This window comes from Balaenoptera musculus, chromosome 7 (assembly GCF_009873245.2).
Source record: "Balaenoptera musculus isolate JJ_BM4_2016_0621 chromosome 7, mBalMus1.pri.v3, whole genome shotgun sequence".
Lineage (NCBI taxonomy): Eukaryota > Metazoa > Chordata > Mammalia > Artiodactyla > Balaenopteridae > Balaenoptera > Balaenoptera musculus.
This window is the reverse complement of record NC_045791.1, coordinates 69,684,077-69,708,327: the sequence shown is the minus strand read 5'-3', so window position 1 is coordinate 69,708,327 and position 24,251 is coordinate 69,684,077. Positions and strand designations below refer to the sequence as shown.

The following is a 24,251-nucleotide window of genomic DNA, read 5'->3' as shown; positions in this document are numbered from 1 at the left end:
CTGTTCCTATTGGCGAGTGAAAGATGAACCTTGTACCTGTGTAAGGTTGCATCCTCTGTTGGAATGTAGCTCCCCACACTGCTCTGAAGTGTTTTGTGAGCCCTACACAAAAATGGAATAACTGTAAAGCCCTATTTAGAAAGTGTAAGATCGATGGACAGAACCAAAGAACGGCACGATCTTCTTTTTCTCCTCCTTTGCTGTCCTGAGCAAGTTACATCAACATCATGGTCATCACCACCATTAATCGGTGACACTTGTTAAGCACTTACTGTGTACCAGGCACTCCACGGGTAGTAACTTAGTCCTCACAACAGCCTTCTGAGTTAGGTATTATTGCTTTTCCCACTTTACAGATGTAGAAAAAAGAGACTCTCCAAAACTATGAAACTTGACTAAGATGAAGTAGTTAGTAAATGAGGGAACGAATATTTGAATCCACCTGGGGTGTCTCTAGACTGCATGTTCTTGTCTACTCTCCTGGAATGCCCCCCACAGAAAGCTGATCTCTGATTCATTCAAAACCTGCACCCAAGAGAAGCTGTTTGCACTTGACACTGAGTATGTGTTGTTCTGGTTTGTTAAGACGAAGGCAGCGAAGCCTTTGGGTGAGAGGCCTGTGTTTGGGATTTGGAAATCAGAGCTCCAACTCTGTCATACCATTATGCCCTGTGACCTTGAGAAAATAAGATGGATTAGTCCCCTCCATCTGTGCATGCAGTATGACTGCTTTCTCTGTGCTCTCGGAACGATACTGTGAGAGCAATTTAATTACTCTAAATAAATGCCAGGAAATGGTTTTGTGGCTCTGGATCCCCTCTCCCCCTGCCCAGGAGCCATCCATTTCATTCCAGATGATTTCATTCATTTCATTTGTAGAATAAAATAAATCTATTTTTATATACACGTGCACACACAGATCTCCAGAGTAAACCCATAGAAGATTTAAGAGCTATAATATGGGCACAGCACTGGTTAGACAAAGTTAAAGTGGGATTAGTCTCCGAATTGGGTGGACTCCACCTTGTCTGTCCCAAATTGTCCTCAACCTTGGCCACGATTTCCTTTCCGCATCCATCCACTCTTGGAGTTAGGGCATATGCTCTGAAATAGACCTTTCATGGAGCTGGCTGGTTTCGGCCGTGTCTGGAGGTTGCAGCTCTGGACCAGGGGGCACTGGGGCCAACGCCTGGTGCCGCCTCAGGAGCAGGAGGGGACCGCAGGCTCCTGAGAGACAGAGCACCAGTGTTTTCTGTAGCCTGGCTTCAGTGCTTGTTTAGTCTGGCTTTCCTGTGCAATAAACTGTTTCCTCTGGGACTACATGAGAACCAGTCTCCTTTCCTAGAGGCCTTTGGGCAAAGCTTGGACAAAGCTGATGATAATTTAATGATAAATATTAAATAACACTTATTAATTGTCTGCTATTTTCCATCTAGTCTACTAAGCATTCTACATATGCTGTATAATTTAATCCTTTCAACAAATCTATCTGTTAGAGACTATTAGTCTCCTTTGAATAGATGAGGACCTTGGGATTTAGAGGTTAAGTAACATGACTTGGTCACACAGCTAGTAAGAGACAGTGACAGGATTTGAATCCAGGGTCGCTTGCTTTCTCTCTCTCTCTCTCTCTCTCTCTCTCTCTGAAGACCACCATCTTTACATATTTTACTCTCAGCCAGACTGAAACATAGGGGCAAAACCTTCATTGTGCTTTTCAATCCAAAATATTTTCCTAGGAGCCCACTATGTACCACCCACTACTGAGTACTCGGGATTAAAAAAAAAAAAAAAGGACTCGGTTCTCAAGAGACTTGTAGTCTAGAGCTGTGTTGCTATTGGTGTTTTGGGTCTGAATGATTCTCTGTTATGGGGCCGTGCTATGCGTTGCAGAATATATAGTAGCATCCCTGGCCACTACTCACTAGATGCCAGGAGCACGCACACCTCCACACCCGGTCATGACAATCCAAAATGTCTCCAGATGTTGCCAGAAGACAGAATCACCCCTGGTCGAGAGCACCTGGTCTAAGGGGAGAGCCCAGCATGGAAGTGAGATAGGAAGTCGGTGGCAGGCCACTGTCCTTTGGATGAGCAATTCACTGCCTCCGAGGGGGCCTGCTGGGGGAGGTGGAGGGGTCCCTAATGATTCTACTTCTCTAGCCTCTACCTGAAACTCATTCGTTTGTTATTCCTGCTGAGTGGCCTTTAAGGAAAATTCGTCATTTCCCCCAAATCCCTCTCTCCCTCTGGCATACAGCTCAGCATTGCCTCACTCTTGTTTTGCATGAGCAGATTTGCCACGTTGCTCTGTCCCCAGACTTGCATACTAGCAAAAAGCTTTATGCAGCTTGGATGAATTGACAGAATTAAGCCAGCAGGCTGCAGAGTAATAATCCATCAGCTTAGGTGACATAAAAGGTCTCTTATTAGTCCAGGAGAAAGGATAGCGCATGCTGAAGGCCCTCTAATTCCATGGTGGTTTTTTTTGCCGGGGGATGTGTCTTTCTACTACTCCATTGTAGAACACACAAGTAATGTTAAATATATGAGTCTGCGTTTTACAAGAGCAGCGTAATAAATGTAACCACATTTTCTTTTTACAGATGAATGCAGTATAAGAGCATGAATTTTTCTCATCTTCTCTGGTGACATTTTTCCTTCCCACCTGTGATTCCCTCCTGCTACTCTGTTCCTTCACATCCTGTGTTTCTAGGGAAACAAAAGAAAGGCCAGCAAATTCGCTGCAACCTGTTGATAGCAAGTGGATTTTTCCCTAATTCAGAAACATCTGTTACTCTGAAGGGCTTCATGCATCTTATTGAAGGTAAAATTGAAAGGCCCTCTCCACAGAGTGGGTTTTACAAATAAAAAAACATCCAGATACACCAAAAACATCAGAACTAGAATGAGAGTCCTTTGGGAAAGGTGAAACATTTAGCAGCATCTAGCAAATGCCATGCCTAGAGTCAGTGCTCAGTTGTTATAGGTGGTTGGGTAGATCACACGGTTATTTAGGCAACTGCTTCATGCAGGATTGGCATATTTCTATTCTGGAGAATTCTTATTTGTTCTCTCTGCTTTAAATGTGGCTAGAAGTTTTCCAATGGTTTGCCTATGAAATAGTGAAAAGTTAAGTTTATATAGAATTACATCACCTCTTTATTGAAGGTAGCCATCCTGTGTCTGGGCAGAGGACAAAAGTTGTGTTCTTTATTATATCTTCCACACTAGCCATTGAAAGCTAGAGACAAATTCTCTCTCGGGAGAATTAGTTTTTCTGTTTGTTATGGCTTTATGATACTGGCCAATATCAAATGGAAGGAAGTAAACTTTCCAAATTCGTGAGTAGTGTTTTCCGTTTAAACTTTAATATCCAAAGCTGAATATATTCTGCCTTCATCACGGTCACTAGTAAATGAAATTGTCTTCACAGTTCTATCAAGGGAGCCAAACTATTAACAGCTCTCTTAAGGTAAATCCTGTTATTTTTCAAAAAGTTGAAATTAATTGTAGATGTAGACAAACTCAGAAGTTTAATGCATGTTTCTTAAATGGGTTCACTTGTCCTTATTGTTATTAGCTGGTATTTAGTCTTAGTCATAAAATTTTCAAATTGAGAAGAGAAGATAGTAACTGACAAATCATTAACCAGAGATTATGAGAGTCAAATAATTTGAAAACTCACCCTGTGTAACTGCATTGAGAATTGCGTATTTTTCACTGATAAATGTGTTTCTCTCACAAATACATTGCAAATGGTTCCACTGTCTCTCTTGTGCTTTTTCTAGACCCTTTTTGGACTGGATGATGTTTTGTGAAGTGTGTTGTGTCACTTACCTTGTCCCTTCATTAGCACTGACACGCAAAAAAGTGGTTTAGGGAGTGGGTTTGACAGGGTTCTTCTAGATAACATTCACAAACTGCTGTCTGCAGCTGCATCTTATTTTTCTCCTGTCACCACCACAATCATACTGTTATGTAAATACTGTATTTTTCTGGTGGGAATAAAGTTTCCTTGAAGTCTATCTCAAAATTAAAGCTAAAGTATATGTACTGCATTAAATATAATATGCACATGGTACTTTCCTTCGTATTAAACACAAATCAAGGCCTCCTCTCAGATTTTACATAAGATGATTGCCATCAACCTGACTGGGTTTGCGTTGACTTTTTAAATTGAAATGATGAAGGAACAAAGATGACAGTTAAAAAAAATTGTTTCTAATTGCTAGTATTTAACTATTTGGTATATTTTTGCCCTCTAAGAATGCTTTGGCATAGTTTCATTTTACTGTACCAGTCAAGAGACTTTGTTTACTTTTAAAAAGTATTAAAATTATAAAGTTAGTCTCTTACAAATAATATTTTGTATAAAGATTTAAAAAGCTACTGGCATTATGTGTAGGTTTGATGTTTTTCTCATCTTATGATTAAGCATAAAAATATATCAGTCCTTATTTTTAAATACGATTAATACCGTTTTCCTAAGTGTTACCCTTTCTTACCCAGATAAAGATAGGTTGGTAGAAGAGATCAGAGGAAACATTATTGAAACAAGCTATAATGAGTACCATAAATAGCAAACAAACAAAAGTCCTTTGGTCTTGGTGACCACCAGAGCTGCCTCCAAATGCAGAAATAATTTGGCATTTATTTTAAAATGAATTTCAGTGCTGCTATAATGCAAGTTTTTAACTTTTAAAATACATGTAAAATGGGACTCTGTATTGTGTCCATAGCAGCATCTGAACTCCACACCTCCTTGATGAGGTGAGGTATTACTTTCTGAGAAGTTACTACACCCACACAAAAAGCTGCCATTTTTTTCTCCAAAAATGTTATAAGCTAGAAAGCTGTGCCCTTCTCAAAGTAAAAGGCATTGTGTGCTGGAAAAAAAATAGTAAAATAAAAGAATCGCCAAGTTAGATGTTAAGTCTGGCAGGTTAGACTCAACTGTTGTTTGATGAGCTATCAGGGAATAGTGGTATAAGCTTGAATCCTGGCCTCATAGCAAATATGACTGTTCTCACCTCCCTATCTGTAGTATTTACATCTAGGAAATATAAAGTTTCTTCATAACGAACATGAAGAGTTGTATTTCTCCAAGGAGTGAAGTAGATAATGCCCTGCCTAGCCGGTATGTTTGTATTTCTATATAATTGATCATTGTAAGAAGTCACTAAATAGATCCTGGCTAAGGGATGTTTGTGTGTTTTAAGAGTATTTCTGGTATGGGGTTTTATAAGCCTAGGACTTTTATGCACCACTCAGGACAAATTTCTCCCTTTTCAGGAAAGTGTCTTCTGAGATGGCAATAAATAGATTTTGCTATTTAGTCAGCATTCAATGATGGAAGTCTATTTGTTGCCTGTAAGTTGAAATGGAATATTAAGTCTTAATTGAACAAAGCATTCCTTTCACATCTGACTATCCCAGGAAAAAACTAGAAGTTGTTTTGAAAGCTCTGGTACCTACTTTTTGAACTGGGATGCTGTGCCCAGAGTAAGGGGTGCTTACTCAAGTGGCTTCTTTGGTTAGTTAAGATTCCTTCATTTATTAGTTCACCAGATATATATTGAGCACCTGCCATGAGCCAGGCACTATTCTAGATGGTTGGGAAACGAAGTCGGTAAACTAAAACAGACAAAGATCTCTAGTTTGGTGGAACTTAAGATGTTCTGAGATACTGGATCATATGTTCTGGTACAAACATCTTACCTATTAAAACTTAAGAAAGCTTTTGTGAAGCAAACATAGCCAAAGGCTACAAATAATTTTAAAGGGTATACAAAAAGATACAGTTTCAAAGTAATGGCATTCATCTATGAAAGGGTGAGAAGATTAGAGATTTCAGATATCTCTTCCAGTTCTAAAATGTCAGTAATACAGACAAACTCGTTTGACTGCTATAGCAAAGCAAATTACTTTGTGACAAACAACTTTGTTGAAAATGGACAGCCATGGTATACGTGGTGTTCGTGTGCCTTCTCTGTGGTTAGAAAACCGTATGCTAACCCTAAACCAGAGGTTTCTGGCATTGGGAGTGAATGCCATTTCACACACCCATGGACCAGGTGGGAGCTGCCATTACCAGCTTGTCCTACGCAGACCCCAGTGTGGCAGCTCCACAAATAGATGTCAAGACTTTTGTGAAAATACCCTCTCTTCTCATTAAAGGAGGTTAGAACCCTCCTAGTGAAAGATTCAATGCAGCAAATATTTACTGAGCACCTCCTAACTGTAAAAGGATAGTGTTAGCTTCTAAGAGGACTAGAAACATGCCTGCCTGTCTTCTCACCTTCAGGGATGAACTGCTTACAGAATTGTCATCTTAGTCATTGCGGTAACCCCACTGGACACCGCGCATAGTACCTGGCCCACAGAAGGCATTAAAAATGCCTCGACATAGTGCCTGTGTTCAGTGGAGTTCCCAACCCAGTGATATAAGAGAAAACCTTTAAACAAATTCATTTTCAGTTTTTTTTTGATACATGTATTTATTAAGCTGTAAAAAGCAACACTACCTAATTTCATTTAAAATAAATATTTTCCAATTTCAGAATACTTACAACTTACAGTTTTAAGATTAGATTCACTTTGGGAGGTTCTGGAAGCAAATACATTCATAGCTGTACAATCCCCAGGAAGAATCTAAATCCAACATCAGGTCATTCAGTCCCTGCCAGGCAGGTAACAGCATTAAATGGTTGATAGCTAATCCAGCTCTGCAGCTAAAGGGCAGTGTGGGCAGCAGTGGGGTACAGCACATTACACTCAAAGATGAGATGATAATTAGAACTGAGACCAGCGAAAACAACAGTGTATACAAAGCTTTAAATAAACACCACCATATAGAGCTCTGTGGTACAGAAAAAGCACATATGATCCTAAAGCCAAAACAAAAAGATCTTTGGAGTATACCGATGGCAGCAGTTAACAGCACAGTTAAAAGCATTTAAATCAAATGTGCTCATTATTATCACCAGCCAACAGCAAACAGCCAGAGTTATGATCTGAGAAAAGATGAAAACTCTTTGTTCCCAAATAATAGTTAGAACCTCTTTTTATTAGCGAAAAGCCTCAAAATCATTGGTAATCTTTAAGCTGTGTAATTGAACCATCTTAATGTTTCATTTAAATCACGCAGAGCAAGCTGCTGTTTGAGCAGTTATTTCAGTTGATTTCTGTTAAAGAGTGTCTACCCCATAATATCTTTCTTTGGGAATAATGCTGTTCCTCTGCAGCGTTTTACAAATACCACCTGTCTACATGTCTTGATAGATCCATGAGGCAGGAACACAGCAGCAAGGCTGGACCCCCACCCACCATACTCCCCACAGAAGCACACACACGAGAACGGCTTCACGCCTGATGCAGCTCAGTTAAGGAACACCGGCGTGTTCCACCAAAAGAACACGTCTAGGTTAATAAGGGGGCAATGGCCGAAGTCACTGATTTAGACTGGAAGCAATAATCGAAACACTTGGAGGCTGCTGGAGTGGGAAAGGAGCCATTAGGCATGATAAAGCTTGGAAGCAGCAGTGTGTGCTGATAGAAAAAGAAAAAAAAAAAGGAATTTGGTATATTAATGAAACAACCAGCATTCATGTAGTTGAGGATTCTGCACATTTCACTAAACACAGCTTCAAAGAAGTCCATTTGTGTGTGTGTGTGTGTGCGTCTCGATTTAAAATGAAATGGCCTTTTCTTATCATTAAACTCTAAAAAGTCCACAAAAAATATAAGGTAGAAAACCAGGAGAAAACTGGAGTGATCTAGTGATCCCCCAAATAGAACAAATATCTTGATGCAGACTTTTAATGACAGGTTTAAAAACAAATGTTATTTGTAGCAGTTCCCATACCTTCATAATAACTTTGGTAGCTTAGAGCACTTCTGAATTTATCTTTATCCTGAAAGCTGAAAAATATCTTCTTAAAGAGCTGCAGTAGCACATCCCTTCCTTTTATTGGCCGATGAATTTGACTAATTTGTACTTACTTAGCTTAGTAATTTGTCTCTGGTTCATCTCCTATAGACAAATGGCATAGTTACAGCTCGGATGCCAGGTACATGAGGCGTTTTCTGATTTATTGTGGAAAACATGAAAACTGCATAGTATGCCAGCACCCACTTTCCCAGCTAAAGGAAAGAGGCAAATAATAGCTAAACATCTGGGAAGAGAGGCTGGTCTAAGGGGATATAGAAAAAGGAAATTATTTCAAAAATTATTTTAACTACATTCACACATATGTTTTGGTCACCAAACATATCTTAAACAGATTCCCTGATACAATCTAGTCAGAATTGGTCTATCCTACTAATAGTTATTAACTATTATAATTTTTAGAGTCACATCATGAAGCTAGGATGACAGGAGATATTTCAAACATATAACCATAAGTGCATATAACTGTTCAAACACTCTAAGTACATATTTGAAGTCATGAAAATCACACTGTTTTGCTTCTAAAGGCAGCCTTGATCCATTTGGACAGACTGTACAACAGAGTTTAATTTATAAATGCATATCAGCAGATCATCACCATAAATTGAAAATTCACAAAATACACAAAAATAAATCACAAAGACCACACAGTTAAGCTAGCGTTGGTAACTGCTTCTTTTACATCAAATTATACAATGCGCGAGGTAAATATTGCTCACATTATGGAGGGAGATTGTTTTATTTCTATTTTTTCCCAAAGAGATCAGATTTGTCCTGTGTGCACAATGAAGAAAACTCCAGTAACACTGAAATGACAAATGTCGTAAAATATACATCACTACCAGATAGAAATACACATGTTCTTCATAATCATTTTCCACAATTAAATAGGTAAGTGATTTAAATCTTGGGCTTAAGACCATTATAACAGTCCATCAAGATTCTTATGGACGGTTTGATTCTCCTTTCCATTGTCGGAATCTCCTTGAGGCGTGTACTGGACTTGGTATTCCTGCAGGATTTTAAATACATCATGGTGTCCAAAGTGCAGCGCTTCATCCATGGGAGTATTATTCCACCTAAACAAGTAGCACAGCATGGACTGGGTCATTAGGTAATTTCTGTACAAAGATGATAATCCAGCATTCTTAGATTTTAAATGCCGGTTAAAGGGCCATTCAAATTTAGCTATTTAAGCAATATTACAAGTAATATTGATGAAATGCAGAAAGGGATTTATAATCCAAAAAGTGGTCTTGGAGACAACTTGGGATATGGGGAGGAAGAGAAAACTACCTTCTGCAAAAGGGTCTTGTTCACATTATCTAAGTGCTTATGAATGGGAAGTTCTAGTGTTGACAGATAGATAGACAGACTCTAGTATTTCTAAATTTTAACTTCATGGAAAGCCCAAAGGATCACTCTTTAAATAGAATGTTCAAAGAAAAATCAGCTCTATAGCATCTATCACCCTAGCCTTTGGTAGAAAATTTGTGTTCCTGTCAATGTAAAATCACAGTAAATCTCAGAAGTCTGGTAATAACCACGATCTTATTAAGGCTCAAATATACTTTGGAGGAGCAAGACTGGCCTCAGAGGAACTGACATTTTCATCATCTCCGGTAAGGATGGGACTCTCGGGGCTCAACTGGACCACTGCACAGCCAGAAGAACAGCTACCCTTTCCACAGGAAGTGTGTTTCTGAGCTGTGCTCTTTAGAGTCATATAGATGAAGACTGGAGACAAGAAGAAAGGAAGAGTTGCCAGCAGTGGTTAATCAGCTAATTAGCCTTTTGAAAGAGGAGCCAACCCTGTAAATCACAACCCAAGTAAATGACAGAGCATGATAATTAGCCCCCTAGTACTTCACAAACTATTAAGCTTCTCTTCTCATCCACTCTCTGCTTTATGTCACTTCACTTCTCCATGGCTACCAGGCTCTCTGACTCCACTTTTTCACACGCCACTCTCACCAGCTTCTGGTTTTCCTTCTTTCTTTGTTCTTAACCTTTTACCTTCTCAGTGGGGCCCCAATATGGAACTCAAAGGTTTTTAAAACAATCTCATTTAAAAAATATTTTTGAATAAAGTTTGGTAACCTGGTCTTAAGTTTTAAAATCAGGTAAGTAACATTTTACATGTATCTTTCTGCTTCTCAAAAAACTGCTAAATTAAGTTGCCTTTTACTTCTACATTGGCCTTCATTAAGTTAGGGAGTCAGTGGCCTGAAACCGGGAGGTGGGGTGACTTCTCAATCATCTACAGCGTATAATTATCTCTTTCTGGAAAAACTGAATGTTAACTGCAAGTTATCTTTTTTTTACAACTCTTCTTTTCCATGAAGTAATGCAAAATATCAGCTCTAAAGCATACACTAAATCTGCTCAAGCCTATTTTACAATTTGAGGTGACACTGATTCTATGAAATAGAGAAAAAAGACGTGTTGGTCTAGCTTACATTCTCAAATCATGAATACTCAGTTACCAAGTTAGTTACTGAGCTAACTTTTGCCTCTCAGATGGGTGTTTCTGCTTTCACATTCCTAGAGGCCAATTTAGGGCAAAAACCAAAACAAAACATTTTGATCCTTAAAACATGCAAAGCGCAGTAAATATTTCCAGCCTGTAATAGTGTTTTACTTGGGATTATAAATACTGGGGGCAGGGGAAAACACTCTCTTCAGTTTCTTGCTCTAGAAAGAGCTGGTATGGGCATTCCATTTGAGGATAAAAGGGAGAATTGTCACCCTAACATGAGGTTTTAGAATATTGCCAATAAAGATCATGATTTTAGGTAATCAAAGTGTTACCATACTTATAAAATTGCTAACAGTTTTCAGACACTGATGTCATAACTTTTCTGCATATCTTGCAAGCTGAGCTAATAAAACCCAAACCACTAATATAAAAAATAGTAAAACCTTACTAAAACAGAAAGATCTAATAGCTAGAGAATAATCAACTTGCTCCAAACTTACTTCATATAGACCTCAAATACCCAAACTCCTAATCATAAATATCAAACCTCTCCCACCAAGTATTTTTTTTCTGTTCTTCTGAACCTTTATATTCTCATTACTCACTGACTCATCCAGTTATGTAACTCCAGTTATATAACATGCGAGTATATTAGTACAGGCTTTACTTTAAGCATATGTATATATGTAAGCTGCACTCTTACCCCTCCCTTGACTATCCACTTTGTGAACAGTATTTTACAGCAAGATGAATGTCAATTTGCCATGTGGACCAGAAGGGAGAGGAGAGGAGCAGAACATATTCCAGGCATTATTTCTCCCACTCTATCTAGAGTGCCCTTCTCTTCCTTCCGTGCCCTCAAATCTCATCTCTTCCCCAAAGCACTGGTTAAAATTCAACTTCCATGAAGCTTTCTAAAACTGACTCCAACCAAATCCAGGAATTTCAACAAACTCCAATATATTCATTTTAGAGGTCTGTAACAGTAGTCTCCTTACACGTATTTAATATGCCCCTGCAAATGTTTATCTTGTCTACCCTGTGTAGTCAAAAGGCCCACGAGGATAAAATTCCTATTTTATTTTTCCAGACACCAAGAATTGTTTTCTTCATACAATATGATAACTGACAGGCTAACCAAGAAAATTCTAAGAGACCTTCTTAGGTAAGAAAGAGGATATAGGAGAGAGAATGATCTACTGAACAGAAACAAGGTTTTGTTGGTTGCCTTTATAAGGCTCCATAGCAAGTTCAGTAACGACTCCAACATATACATAGTGGATTTAAATATACCACCATTTAACTATTATAGCCCTGTATGATAAAACACTGGCGTGCCAATTATATGTTAGAAAGTAACTTAAGGGCTCACCTGTCCTTGGGGAAAGGATTTACTTTGCAGGCTTCCAGCAAAAATTTAACAACTTCAACATGACCTACATCCAAAACAAAACAAGCAGGTTTTAGTATTAAGTAGAAATTAAGTCTGAAAAAAATAAATGAGTGGTTCATATATTACCCTCTGCAGCAGCTACATGGAGTGCTGTTCTAGAATCGTAGTCTCGCTGTTCCATGTCCATAGCTGACAAAGCAAATCTGAAAATTTGTTAAGTATAGCTATTCATTATATAAAAAATTTAATTCACTCTTGTAACATTTCCTCCATCAGTTCAGTCTAAGGTCCTGTGAGACAGGTGTCATCCTTCACCAGGCTCACTAATGGGACACCCTGTTTAACCAGTACACAGACACCTTGAGTAAATGCCACTTCACCGTTCTTCCTTAGCTTTGCTCTTTTTGGATAAGAAGAAATGTTCACCATCTCTCACAGGATTAAGCTTCATTACATTATTCTCCAAAACACAAGAATGGTGGCACAACGATACCCTAAATTTGCGCATTGGAAGGGCAAGAAACTAACAACTATACTAAAGTTAAATGTTTTCACTAAGGCTCCCATTCTTTAACATTTTACAGTCTACAGATTACAAGTACTAATCAGACTTTAAAATTAAAAAAATAAAGTGCACATTTTTATTGAAATAAAGGTATGTGAGTTTAAGGTATACAACATGTTGATTTGATACATTTGTATATTGCAAGGCGATTACCACTGTAGTGTTGGCAAACATCTCATTCATGTGACATAATTTTCATTTCTTTTTTGTTGTGAGAACAATTAAGATCTATTCTCTTAGCAGCTTTGAAGTTTATAATACAATACTGCTGATGCAAGTACTAATCACACTTTAAAATGAAGGTGGAAATTAAGCATAGACATTTTTCCACCTTAAAGTTCAGTTGCAACTCTCTACAAGAGACCTTATGTTAAGTATACAGTCCTATATGGCCTTTCCAGCACTGGGGATCTGCAGAACACCAAGTGCCCCTATTTGCCCACCACCCCCCTCACCTCCAAAGATGGAGAGTGGTGGGTAGATGGGGATTGAAAAGTCATTGTCCAATTCCAGTAAAACACTAATACCAATTAGCCAGATTAATTGAACAGTTACCACTTGGGAAAACAGAGGACTGGGCTTTTATAGGAGGTTGAAAAGGAAAGGCTGTACAGCAAGACTAAGGCACTGGAAGTGGGAACTTAATATAACTTTGGATCATTTTTATTAGAGGAAAATGGCAGTGAGACTTTATTTAGCTTTAAAGTGGCCCTTTGCCCAGAAGCAACTTCATAAACATCTGTAAGCCATATGCTAACCCACCCTGTTAACATACCTTCGAAGTGCAGATACATCTCCAGTATACGCAGCAAACAAAAGGTTTATCACCGACTTTACCTGTGAAGAAAAGAAAGTTCAGGTATCCACAGGGGAAAATAAATACATAGAATGTACAACTGTCACCAGGTAAGTGGTTTCCATGTGCTCTGAACACTTCAGCTGGGTCACACACAAAAATTTATCGTAAGTATACTGCTGTAACTAAAAAGAACACACGTGTGTTTTTTTCTTTTTAAATAGAGGATTATGAGGGGAAATCCAACAATAAAGAGACATGAGGGAAGGAATGGAATGATATCAATTGGCACAAAAGAATGGAAACTTCTGACCTGTGAAACACACATAGTTGCGGCAACTGAAAATTGGAACCTTTCTCATTTAGTATGTCTCAGTGGTGGGAGCTGACTTGTATACTCATAAAATTCACATCACGTCATTATTAAAAACTAAGTCATGCTATATAAATGTCTAATCCCTGCCAACAATCCCTGTCCTCACCAATCACTGGCTTCTTTGGAAATCTTCAGAGAAAACATTCAGTATTAATCATCTCAAACTTACTATACTTCACTGGAAAGGCAGTCTTCAGTTCAATGGCCAGGCAGTACAAATGGGGGCATTCTCAGAGCCTGTGACACTGCCTCGGCCCAAAAGGTGGATAAACTCCCAAAATATTAAGTCACTGACATTGAGCACTCCAGGAATTCAAAGTGTATCTTCTTTTGATATTATCCACTTTCTTGTCATTAATTAAGGAAGAGGCTAGTTATCCTAAAGGCCACTGGATTTTGGTCTGCTTTCATAAAGACTATCCAACCCTGTTTTTGAGAAACCAAACTATTGAACATACACTGTTTGTAAATACTTCATAAATCCCCACTTTTGTCTTAAACTTTGCAACTTCAACGTTCATATTGATGATCCAACTGATATTGGACTCAATGGTAGAAAACAGTTTACCTGGAGGGATGGAAAGTAACCCAGCTATCCACAAACAAAGGCACAGCCCTGGAAGATCTAGATCTTAACCTGGACATTCTACCTTTCCACCTCAGCTTCCCTTTCCCACAACCTGCGAACTTTTAAATCGGACTGGAACTAACCATTGCTGGACATCCCTAATTCAGCATTTTCAAAATGTGTTCTGCAGAAACTAGTTCACAAAGGCGCCATGAAAAAAAGGGTTCCGTGGTCAGCTATTTTCTTAAAATATTAAATCCCCTTCTTGGAGATACAGAGCCTTTCGTATGCACATGAAAAGTTCTGCAGTACGGGAACGTAACCAGCTGAGCACACCCCCCAAATTTTACTGCTACTTACTGTTATTTTTGAGATCACTCCAAAAAACCTTACTCTTCATCTTTCAGTCCATTAGCTTCCCTTCGGGATACCCTTTACTACTCCTGCCCAGCCTGCACTCTGTCAGTCTCCTACTAACCCCCAAGTCAAGAACAGTTTTCTCAATGTGGGTGGGAGTTTAACAGAATCACCCCCAATGTTTTAAAAGTATATGTAAGCATCTCTCCTCCCATTTCTAGTCGTCCTATTCCCACACCTCAATTTGACACATTTTAGGGGATACAATATTTTGAAAAAAGTCTCCAGGTGATTTTGATATGCACTCTTCTGGGTTATGAACCACGGTTTCAGGTGCCCTTAACGTTTAAAAATTGGATCAGTTTGGAATTCTCAATTCCCTTGTGCTCTTGGGTCCACAGAAAAACACGATGGGCTATTATTACAAATTATTCTTCATATTTCCAACTGGTCTCTCATCACTGCTTGACAATTTTTTCTCTTATTGGTTCCCTTTTATACTTTATTCAGACCTTTAATACCAGTGGTGACCCCCAAAACATATGACCCCTAACCACAACTTTACTAAGATGATAAATTGTTTCCATCTCTCCTTCCTCTCTTATGCAAAATACCGGCTTCGAATACCTATTCTCTCTTCCTTTCCTCCTTTACTGGTTCCCTCATCTCTGCCTTAATACAGACACAACCATCCTATTTTGAAAAACCAATATATAACCCCATTGTTACCCCCTTTCAGTGCATATTTTCTGAAAGTAGTTTATATTTTTAATTCCCTGCAAATTACCTTCATACCCACTACTACCTCTCAGTAGTACCCTCAAAAGCTTCAGCAGCCTTCCTTAGCCCTGATCCTTTCTACCTCTCCAACATGCCCCGCCCTCACTCGTTTTCCATAATGCTGATTACCAGGGTCTTCCTCCTGTTGACTGCTTTGCAGAGTCATTTCCCACTTTCCACTGCCTGATAATACCCCAAAGGCAGTCTCCGTACTTCTTGTTTTTCAATGTAATGTCCCTCAAAGGTTTCATATATCCCTTTGGGCAGAATGACTTCCCAATACACATCTTTAATCTAAATCTCTACTCCTAAACCCTAATTCTACAGCTCCACCTGCTTGTCATGCTGTCATTTCAAACTCAAACTACAGAGAGCAAACCTCTCTGTAGCCCCAATGGCCTGGCCTCCAAAAGTCCATATCCATCTGCCTACTTAACACTGCTCAACTTAGAATTTGATTTCCACCACCTTCCCTCACCCCGAGTTAGCTCCTCTGGCACAGTCCCTCATTTTGGGATGACACTACAATTTATCCAGTTGCTGAGGTCAAAAACTGAGTCATGATCCAGGGCTGCTGCATTTGATGGCACAGACTGAGCCCCCCACCAGGATGCCGGGCCAAGTAGGGGTACTCAGCCCGTGCTCCTCTCACCTACCTCTGGTGCCCAGCACCCAGGTATGTCTATGGGAGGAAGGGAGCCCTCTTCACAGAAACGTGCTGAGAGGGTCTGCTTACACCAAGAGGCAGAACTAGCTTTTTCTAATTCACGCAAACCGACCATATAGACTCTGGGAGTATTCCTGCATTCTATTTCATACAACCCACATCGAGCTCAAACACATTTGCCCCACCTCCAAAATATACTTGGAATCCCACCACTTACTACCTCCATTACTATCACCCTAGGCTCTGAGTCACCACCTTATCTCACCTGGCGGACTGCCTCCTAACTGTTCCACTTGTTCAACTCTGTTGCCACAGGGATCTTTTGAAAACATAGACTGTGGCACTCCCAGTGACTTTCTGTGAAACCTAGAATAAAATCCAAACTCCTTACCATGGCTTTCAGGACACTAAATGCTCTGTTCCCTGGTTACATTGTGCATCTCATTCCCTACCGCTCTGCCCCTTGCGGCTCTCTCCAGGCAGGTGTGTCTTCTTGCTGGTCCTCGGGGCACTCAGGGCCTACACTTGCTGCGCTGCTGCCTGGGATGCTCTTTCCCCAGGTAGTGAGGAGGCTCCACTCCTCACTTCATTCAGGTCTCTACTCAAATGTTACCTCACTGACTCTAAAACATTGCCCTCTTTTTCATCACTCCTTATCCCTTATCTTGCTTTTCTCTTCAGAGGACTTATCATTATCTGACATATATACACTTACACACACACACACACACGTTTCTTGTCTCCCCCACTAAACATAAGGTCCAAGTAGGCAGAGACCTTGTCTTTTCTCCTCCCCACTATAACCACAGTGCCTACCACACATAAGTACTCATTAAATATAGGTTGACTCAAATCAACACGCTGTACAAGTTAAACTTACACAATGGTATATGTCAATTATATTTCAATTAACAAGTGTTAACTGACTAAATCAATATTCTCTCCAGAAGCATCAAATATTCAAATTGCTACCGGCATTTGGGGATTAAATTGTAATCATTATTTATTCTTCTACCTCCCTTGACGTTCACTTCTTCAAATGTCATTACCACATCTATTCAAGCCTCCTAACTGGGGCCTCTGCTTCTAGTCCTTCTTCCACCCTCCAAAACCTTCCCACATACGTCTAATCACCTTCTCAAAACGGTGCTGTGAGCACTAAAGGTTTCTCAGCAAGGGAGTATCCAAAAAAAAAAAAAAATCCCCAAATCATTCCTGATAAAATTTAAATTCATTAGCCTTGCATTCAAGATTCTTCAGTGTAAACCTCAACTTCAACAGAGTAAAACTGGTCTCTCTCACTACCCTTGTTTTGTTTTTATCTTAGTGCCTATGCTCCTTTCTTTAGAACATCTAGATTCCTAATCAAATCCTTCCCTTCCCGCAAGGGCTAGCTTCAAAGCCCCTTCCCCCAAGCATCCCATCCAGCATTCACTATCCATGTAGCTTGCTGTCAGTTACCCACATAGTGCTCTGTGACAGCATGTGCCAAGGAGTCATCAATCAGATACCTTCTGCTCCTACTAAACCATAGTACATACTATTTATTTCCTGAAAGTACCTTTTCTCCACCCATTGCTCACTGCAATGTTATTCTTAATCCCTTCTCTGTGAGCCCTACACCAGTCTCTTAAATCAGAAGTCATCTCTACTACATTTGCCTCACTATGGCACTATCACATATGGTATATTTACTTGTGTTTCTTATCTCCCCCACTACTCAAGAGAAATCCAGAATTCTTATGTGCAAATCATTGATATATTAACTACCCATAGTTCTTACTCTTTAAAGTATATTATCCTTCTAAGCAATAAATCCTTGACTTACTTCAGTTACTGTATGCATGAACTACATCCCTTTCTAAAATTCTGTATTTAGACCAAGCAAGTTTGAAGATATTTTATTATATATCGTATATACCACTTAGTCACTTAATTATTCAATATTTCCAAAGCTCTAAAAGAAAATTCCTTATTAATGAGACCCAAGAAAGGCTGATTTTAGGGTATAATCAATTTCTTGAGGGTATACTACTAACAAACACTTTATTCACAAGCATGTTTCAGCTCACAGAGAAATATAAAATGTGTCATTCACTCCAAGACAGAAAAACACTAGGAGGCAGCACACGCACAAAGCACCATTTAAAACTAAAACTACGAATGCCTCTTTACTCTAGCAAATAGCCACCTATATTTTTAAGGTTTGCATAAATCAAGAAATGAGCTATGAGTAGAATGCCAAGAAAGACAATGGAACAGTTTAACAGTTTTGAGACAGCAGATGGAGTGTTATTTCACTTAGGGACAGTCCACTTCGTGGCCTGTTAAAAGAGTTCCATAAATACTCCTCAAACTGACACACCCTCTGGAATGACTGCTATGACAAACCAAACTGAAGGAGAGGACAACCTATAAGATGACTCATCCAACTCCAAGCCAACTGTTGCAAAGGATGTAGGTGTGCTAGCCACTGATCAAGCCTCATTCTCCTAATTTCCCAATGGATACTTGAGTTATATTAATTTTGAAATACCTGTCAAGAAGGCCAGGGTCCAGAAAACAGTGAGTTAACTAACAGTAACTGCCAGACGCGTGTAGCCTGTGTTTTGATGAATCATTCCTCAGTACAAAGAAACAGAGCTTATACAGCAGAACAGTAGCCCATGTAAATCAAGGACTCTGATGTTTAATGTATGTCTCTGCCTAGCAAAAAGAAACTTCACTTGGGCAGGTAGCCACTAAAAATTTGTAAATTAAATGTTAAGTTCTCCTTTTTTAAAAAAAATTTATTTATTTACTTTTGGCTGTGTTGGGTCTTTGTTTCTGTACGAGGGCTTTCTCTAGTTGTGGCAAGCGGGGGCCACTCTTCATCGCGGTGCGCGGGCCTCTCACTATCGCGGCCTCTCTTGTTGCGGAGCACAGGCTCCAGACGCGCAGGCTCAGTAGTTATGGCTCACGGGCCCAGCTGCTCCGTGGCATGTGGGATCCTCCCAGAACCAGGAGGATCCCCCTGCACGAGGGGATCTCCCGTGTCCCCTGCATTGGCAGGCAGATTCTCAACCACTGCGCCACCAGGGAAGCCCCAAGTTCTCCTTTTATTTGCAGATTTTCCAGTACTACTAGATTTTCCTTATCAAATATCTTTATCAGAACCTGCCAGAACCAGACAACCTTATCTTAGTTTATCTGTACAAAGTTATGACAACAGTGGAACAAAAATGTAACAGTTCATATGAGTTCATTTAACACTGGCATGCTTGGCATATCAAAATCATACTTTTTTTTCCCAAAAAAGCTAGAAGCAGTTATAGATTCTACCAATTTTACAAGTCTAAAACATGACATTCCTCTCTCCAATCCTATCATTCTATTTATTTTGAGCCTGTTTAAAAGTTGAATTGTGTATCTTTTGTATCTTCCTCCCAAATACCCTAATTCTGTACAAGTAGCAATTTTTAGAATTACATAAGCATATTACTTTGTATTTATAGTAATTTATAGTGAATGACCTTGAAAAATTCAACATAAAAAATTATAACTGTTTTTAAACATCTTTGACAGGCTTGCTGTAAAATATAATTTTATTTATTACTACCACTAAGGTTAAAGGTCTTGGCTCAAGGTCATATAGCATATGAATTAGTAATGTAGCTGGGATACATTTCCAATTCTTAATAGATCTCAAACTGTATCCAAAGGATAGAAGTAAACTAAAAGACTAAATAGCAATTTAACTTTAATCCATAAAGATCCTTTGACAAAATACTGGAAGGAAGGAAGGAAATATGGGAGGACAGGAGTGGAGACGGTAGAGGAGGAGAGAGATGAGGGAGGGAGGGAGGGAAGATGGATACATTGGCTTGACACTTCAAGTATTTTATTTCCAATTCTATTACCAACTGCAAAACTGTGGTTTCCCTTGTTTTTCATCATTAGTTTCTGTCTTCATACAAAGACTAATTCGTCCTTTTGGAAAGGCTTTAATGAAAAAAAGCAGGTAACTGAAAATCCATCCTTCTGTTCCTACTATGTCCAGTTTGACGTAAGCTGCTCTCTCATTTCTAGCTCACTACAGTATCTGTTGCTGTGGAACGGATACTCTTCACCATCTGTTAAATAAACCATCATCACTCCAGATCCAATTCTGTTTTAAATGCTTACCTCCAACTTGGCCTTTTATAGCCTTTTAATGAAAATAAATTTTCAGCCTTCTTTCATAAATATTTTTCTTAAGGTCAGGTTAAAAAATACAAGCCTGTATAGTGTAGCTAAAGAAAAACTTTAAATTTCCAGCAAATGTAAATTAATCACTTGCCAACAAGGTTAGAAATATAAACCTGTACAACGTGTATGTGATCAAAGATATTCTCTCTTTCCCTTACTACTGAGTTTAACATTTGTATGGATGTGTAAAACAAAGTTATGATTAGACAGTCTGAGTATGAGGCCACGTTCCTAAGCTTTCCAGTGACTTATTCAGACACAATTATTAATATATAGTTGGCCTTCCATATCCGTGGGTTCCGCATATGTGAATACAGAGGGCTGACTGTAAGCATCCTCGGATTTTAATATCTGTGGTGGGATAAGGAGGAATCCTGGAACCAATCTCCAAGGATACCGAGGGATGACTCTTGCTATATATAGACAGAACTAATCCAACTGACATGATCAGAGGATTAGAGAAAATCCTTTATAGGAATAACAGTTCAGCAATTTCATGACCACATTTCCAAATTTCTACACAAATGCAGGAGGTTCTCATACTATAATTTTAGTAGAGAAGAATAAATCAAACAGTAAATTTTACTCTAAAAAGAAAGTATAGAAATTTCACTTACAAAATACAACCTCAAAATGGCAGCTCCAAACACTGCATTTTGTTCTCCGTCAGCTAAGTGATAAACTCTCTTAAGCATACCATTTTCAAAATTTCTCAATGAGTAGATTAATTTGTAATAAATTTACTTACTCTTAAACTAAGAAGTCACAATTATATCAAAGAAATCTAACAACCCATGAAGACAAAATAATTAGGATTATATATTTTTTACAACAAAATAGCTAATATATAGCACCTACTCTCCCTGGACTGAACTAAGTGCTTTAAGTGTTGTTGTCCCTGTTATTATTCAAAGGAACTTGAGCAAGGTAATAGTGCTGGTAAGTGGCAGAACGAGGGCTCAGGCGCAGTCTGTCTGACGCCAGGGTCTGTGTTCTTTCAACCTCTACTCATTATCCACTGGGCCAAGAGATTCCTAACAAAACCTGAGATGAGATTTCCTCACCAATATGGTACCAAGACTAAAATATGTTGTGATAGAAAATCAGAAAATAGCATCTAAGAAACAATTTATAGGGAAATCAGAGATACTAATTTTCTATTGAGGTGCTTTTTTTAATTGAAGAGAAAATAAGGGAACAAAACAAATCATTCAATTCAGCATATCAATACCAAAAAGGAAAAAAAGAAAGTATCTTCATTCTTTAAGTCTCTGAAAATGAAATACGAGTTTTGGGTTAATGTGAATAGAGCAAGTATGACTGCTACAGCATTGGCAGCAAATAAACTTCTTATCTCAGTGGCTCATATTATTCTGGTAAATGCCAATGAATGGTCTAAAGATACCAATGGGCTCATAAGCAACCCTCCTTTTATATCCGAGTATAAAAGTAGCTAACAACATATCTTTGTGTGGGCTGACAAACAGCACTCTAATTAAGAAACAAGCAGCAAACAGGAGAAAAATAGAAATGAGCAGGGCAAAGGCAGCTATTCCTTTGAAGAACAAAAGTGCCTTTTCCATGTGGCAGACCTAAGAGTATTTGTACTGCACTGACAACTATCAAAGTTTTATTTATATTCACTATCTTCCTGGTTCTCTTCCTCTCTTATGCAAATGAATATTTATAAAACTCTATGACGATTAGTTAACATTCATTAGTGTTCAGATAGAAAACAAGGTGCCACACTTCTGGCACGATAAAGTGTCATGCTTATTTACAATTATTATTAACGAAAAGACAAGTACACAAAACTCCAAAGAGTCAAAGAAACTAAAAGCAAAGAGTAAGAAGACAGGAAAAACAATTGGTCACCAAATGCTTGTACATACTACTTTAAAAAAAATCAGGATCAGGGCCACTGGAATTACAAGATGCTATACTATGTGGTATAAACTAAAAATAAGGAAATACAAACAAGTTCCCTGAAAGAGATAGGGTTCTCTTTCTGATGAGAAACAAAACAAAGTTTTGGCAGCAATAGAGACAGAATTATTTCAATTTAAAGGACCTGACTCTCCTTTGCATGCCCTGAATACTGCTACCACAACAAAGCAAGGCACATGTACATGACTACTCTACAGTTATTCCAACCACAATACATCCTTACTAATTGCTTTTAGGAAAAAAAAAATCCCTCATTTTCATCGGTCTCCAGAGAGCCATACTTAAGTCTCTACATTCTTTAATGTTCATTTCACAGTTCTATTGTGAAAACTCCAACATGTGTGCTTTATGGACAACACACAGAGAACAGGTACATTAACGATATGTTTCTCTAGTGCTATGTACTTTTCAAAACGCCTTCACAGATGTTCGTATTTGATTACTATTCAAGTTATGCGAACATATTCCTCACGCATATAATACAAGAAGCTGCTGGAGAATAGGATGTTTTTAAGACCCTCAAAAATAAAGCAACAGGGAATCCCCTGGCGGTCCAGTGGTTAAGAATGTGCGCTTCCACTGCAGGGGGCATGGGTTCGATCCCTGGTTAGGGAACTAGGATCCCACATGCTGTGCGGCACAGCCAAAAAAATAAAATAAAATAATAAAACACAACAATGGAAGAATTAAACAACAGAAAAACATATTTTAAAAAAATAAAAAATAAAATAAAGCAACATAACATTTTATATATACATAATTAGGCCTTATCATGAGACTGCTTACACCTATCTATATTTAAACATTTATAATTCTTATCAGTAATACTTTATTCTGTGAAGCAAGGAGGATGGACATGACAAAATTATACCCAAAATTCACTTGTTAGTGTAATCTATATTAGTTGAAAATTCTTTAAGTAGAACCAGCTTCTAAAAGGAAAAAAGACCTTCTAAGTCTAAAAGACCCTAAAAGCATGCCTTCTATGTAGCAAGGGTCTAAAGTACATTCGAAAGCCTACTGTTAAAATCAATTTCTGGTAAATGCTCTAAAACCCCTTGCCTGATCTTCTGCAGTTCCTAAACCCAAATTTGGGATACATCCATAGGATACAGGGTGGGGTGGGAGTGGGAGGTACAACAGAACAGATTGCCAGGACTATAAATCTGTGGTTACCAACCTCAATAGTATTCTAACAATGTCACCATGTTTCCCTCAGCTCTCTCTCCCACTCTCCAAGAACAAACATTTCCTATCTTCTCTATGCTCTGAAACCTCACAGCCTCACTCCAACCCCACAACTCATTCTTAGCAGAAAGCCTTCTTTCATATTCTTCAGGAAAATGGAAACCAGTGGACAGAAACTGTCTCAACCTCCTCCTACCATATCTGCAAATCTACCTACCTGCCTGCTTGCCTCTAAATGACCTACTTTATTGGAGGAGATGCTCTTCCTTCCACCAAACCTAATCTTCCACTGTGCTGAGAGCTCCATCTCTTTCCAGGGATCTCACTTTATTGGCCTTTTCTTCTCTTTTGTACCTACTTCAAGCTTTCCTTCTTTACTTTTCTATCAGCTGCCAAACCTGCTCTACTCCCAATAGTTCTCTGACCTTTAAATCTCAAAGCCAATAAAATATTCTTAGAAGGTGGGGCGGAAGTTACCAATATGGGCTACCAATATTGTATTTTCTGAGTGCAAACAATAAAAACAATCCTACCGTCTACTATTATCATTTATTAAATAAAAAGACATTGTAACACCAAAAGAAAGAAAATTAGGAAGGACATCATGTAAATGGACACTCCTCATCTTACTTAACACTTATCTGCTTTGGTACAGATGACTGCTCAAAAATTCTTAAAATACTCTCTTTCTTTGACTTCTGATACTACACTATGCTGGATTTTCTCTTCTCTGGCCTCTTTTCCCAAATGGAGCCCTACCACTCTATCTTACTTTCAAAATGGAAGTTCCTTAGGGTTCCTTCTCATTTCACACTGTCTCCTGGAGCAATCTCACATACCTCCCCACAGCTCTGAATCTACTCTTCCATTCTGACCACTCACACAATTCTATCTCCAGCTTGGACCAACCTCCTAAATTCTAGGCCTGTATCTGACACTTACTCAACATCACTACTT

The 24,251-nt window shown here is 38.7% G+C and overlaps 2 protein-coding genes across 3 annotated transcripts in view; one reads left to right on the top strand and one right to left on the bottom strand.

Moving 5' to 3' along the window:
- The window catches only part of STAT1 (signal transducer and activator of transcription 1), a 42,873-nt gene extending 39,101 nt beyond the window's left edge, over window positions 1-3,772 (top strand). The window contains exon 25 of one of the 2 annotated variants that reach the window (XM_036857728.1): window positions 2,607-3,772. In XM_036857728.1, coding sequence (XP_036713623.1) covers window positions 2,607-2,621 — 15 coding nt within the window. In that variant the 3' untranslated portion in view covers window positions 2,622-3,772. The remainder of the gene's footprint in view (window positions 1-2,606) is intronic. The other variant, XM_036857729.1, reaches the window with a different exon arrangement.
- Window positions 3,773-6,483: 2,711 nt separating this feature from the next.
- The window catches only part of GLS (glutaminase), an 80,153-nt gene continuing 62,385 nt past the window's right edge, over window positions 6,484-24,251 (bottom strand). Inside the window, exons 15-18 of the mRNA XM_036858647.1 lie at window positions 13,164-13,225; window positions 11,950-12,026; window positions 11,803-11,866; window positions 6,484-9,030 (exon numbers count right to left, since the gene is read on the bottom strand). Coding sequence (XP_036714542.1) covers window positions 8,874-9,030; window positions 11,803-11,866; window positions 11,950-12,026; window positions 13,164-13,225 — 360 coding nt within the window. The 3' untranslated portion in view covers window positions 6,484-8,873. The remainder of the gene's footprint in view (window positions 9,031-11,802; window positions 11,867-11,949; window positions 12,027-13,163; window positions 13,226-24,251) is intronic.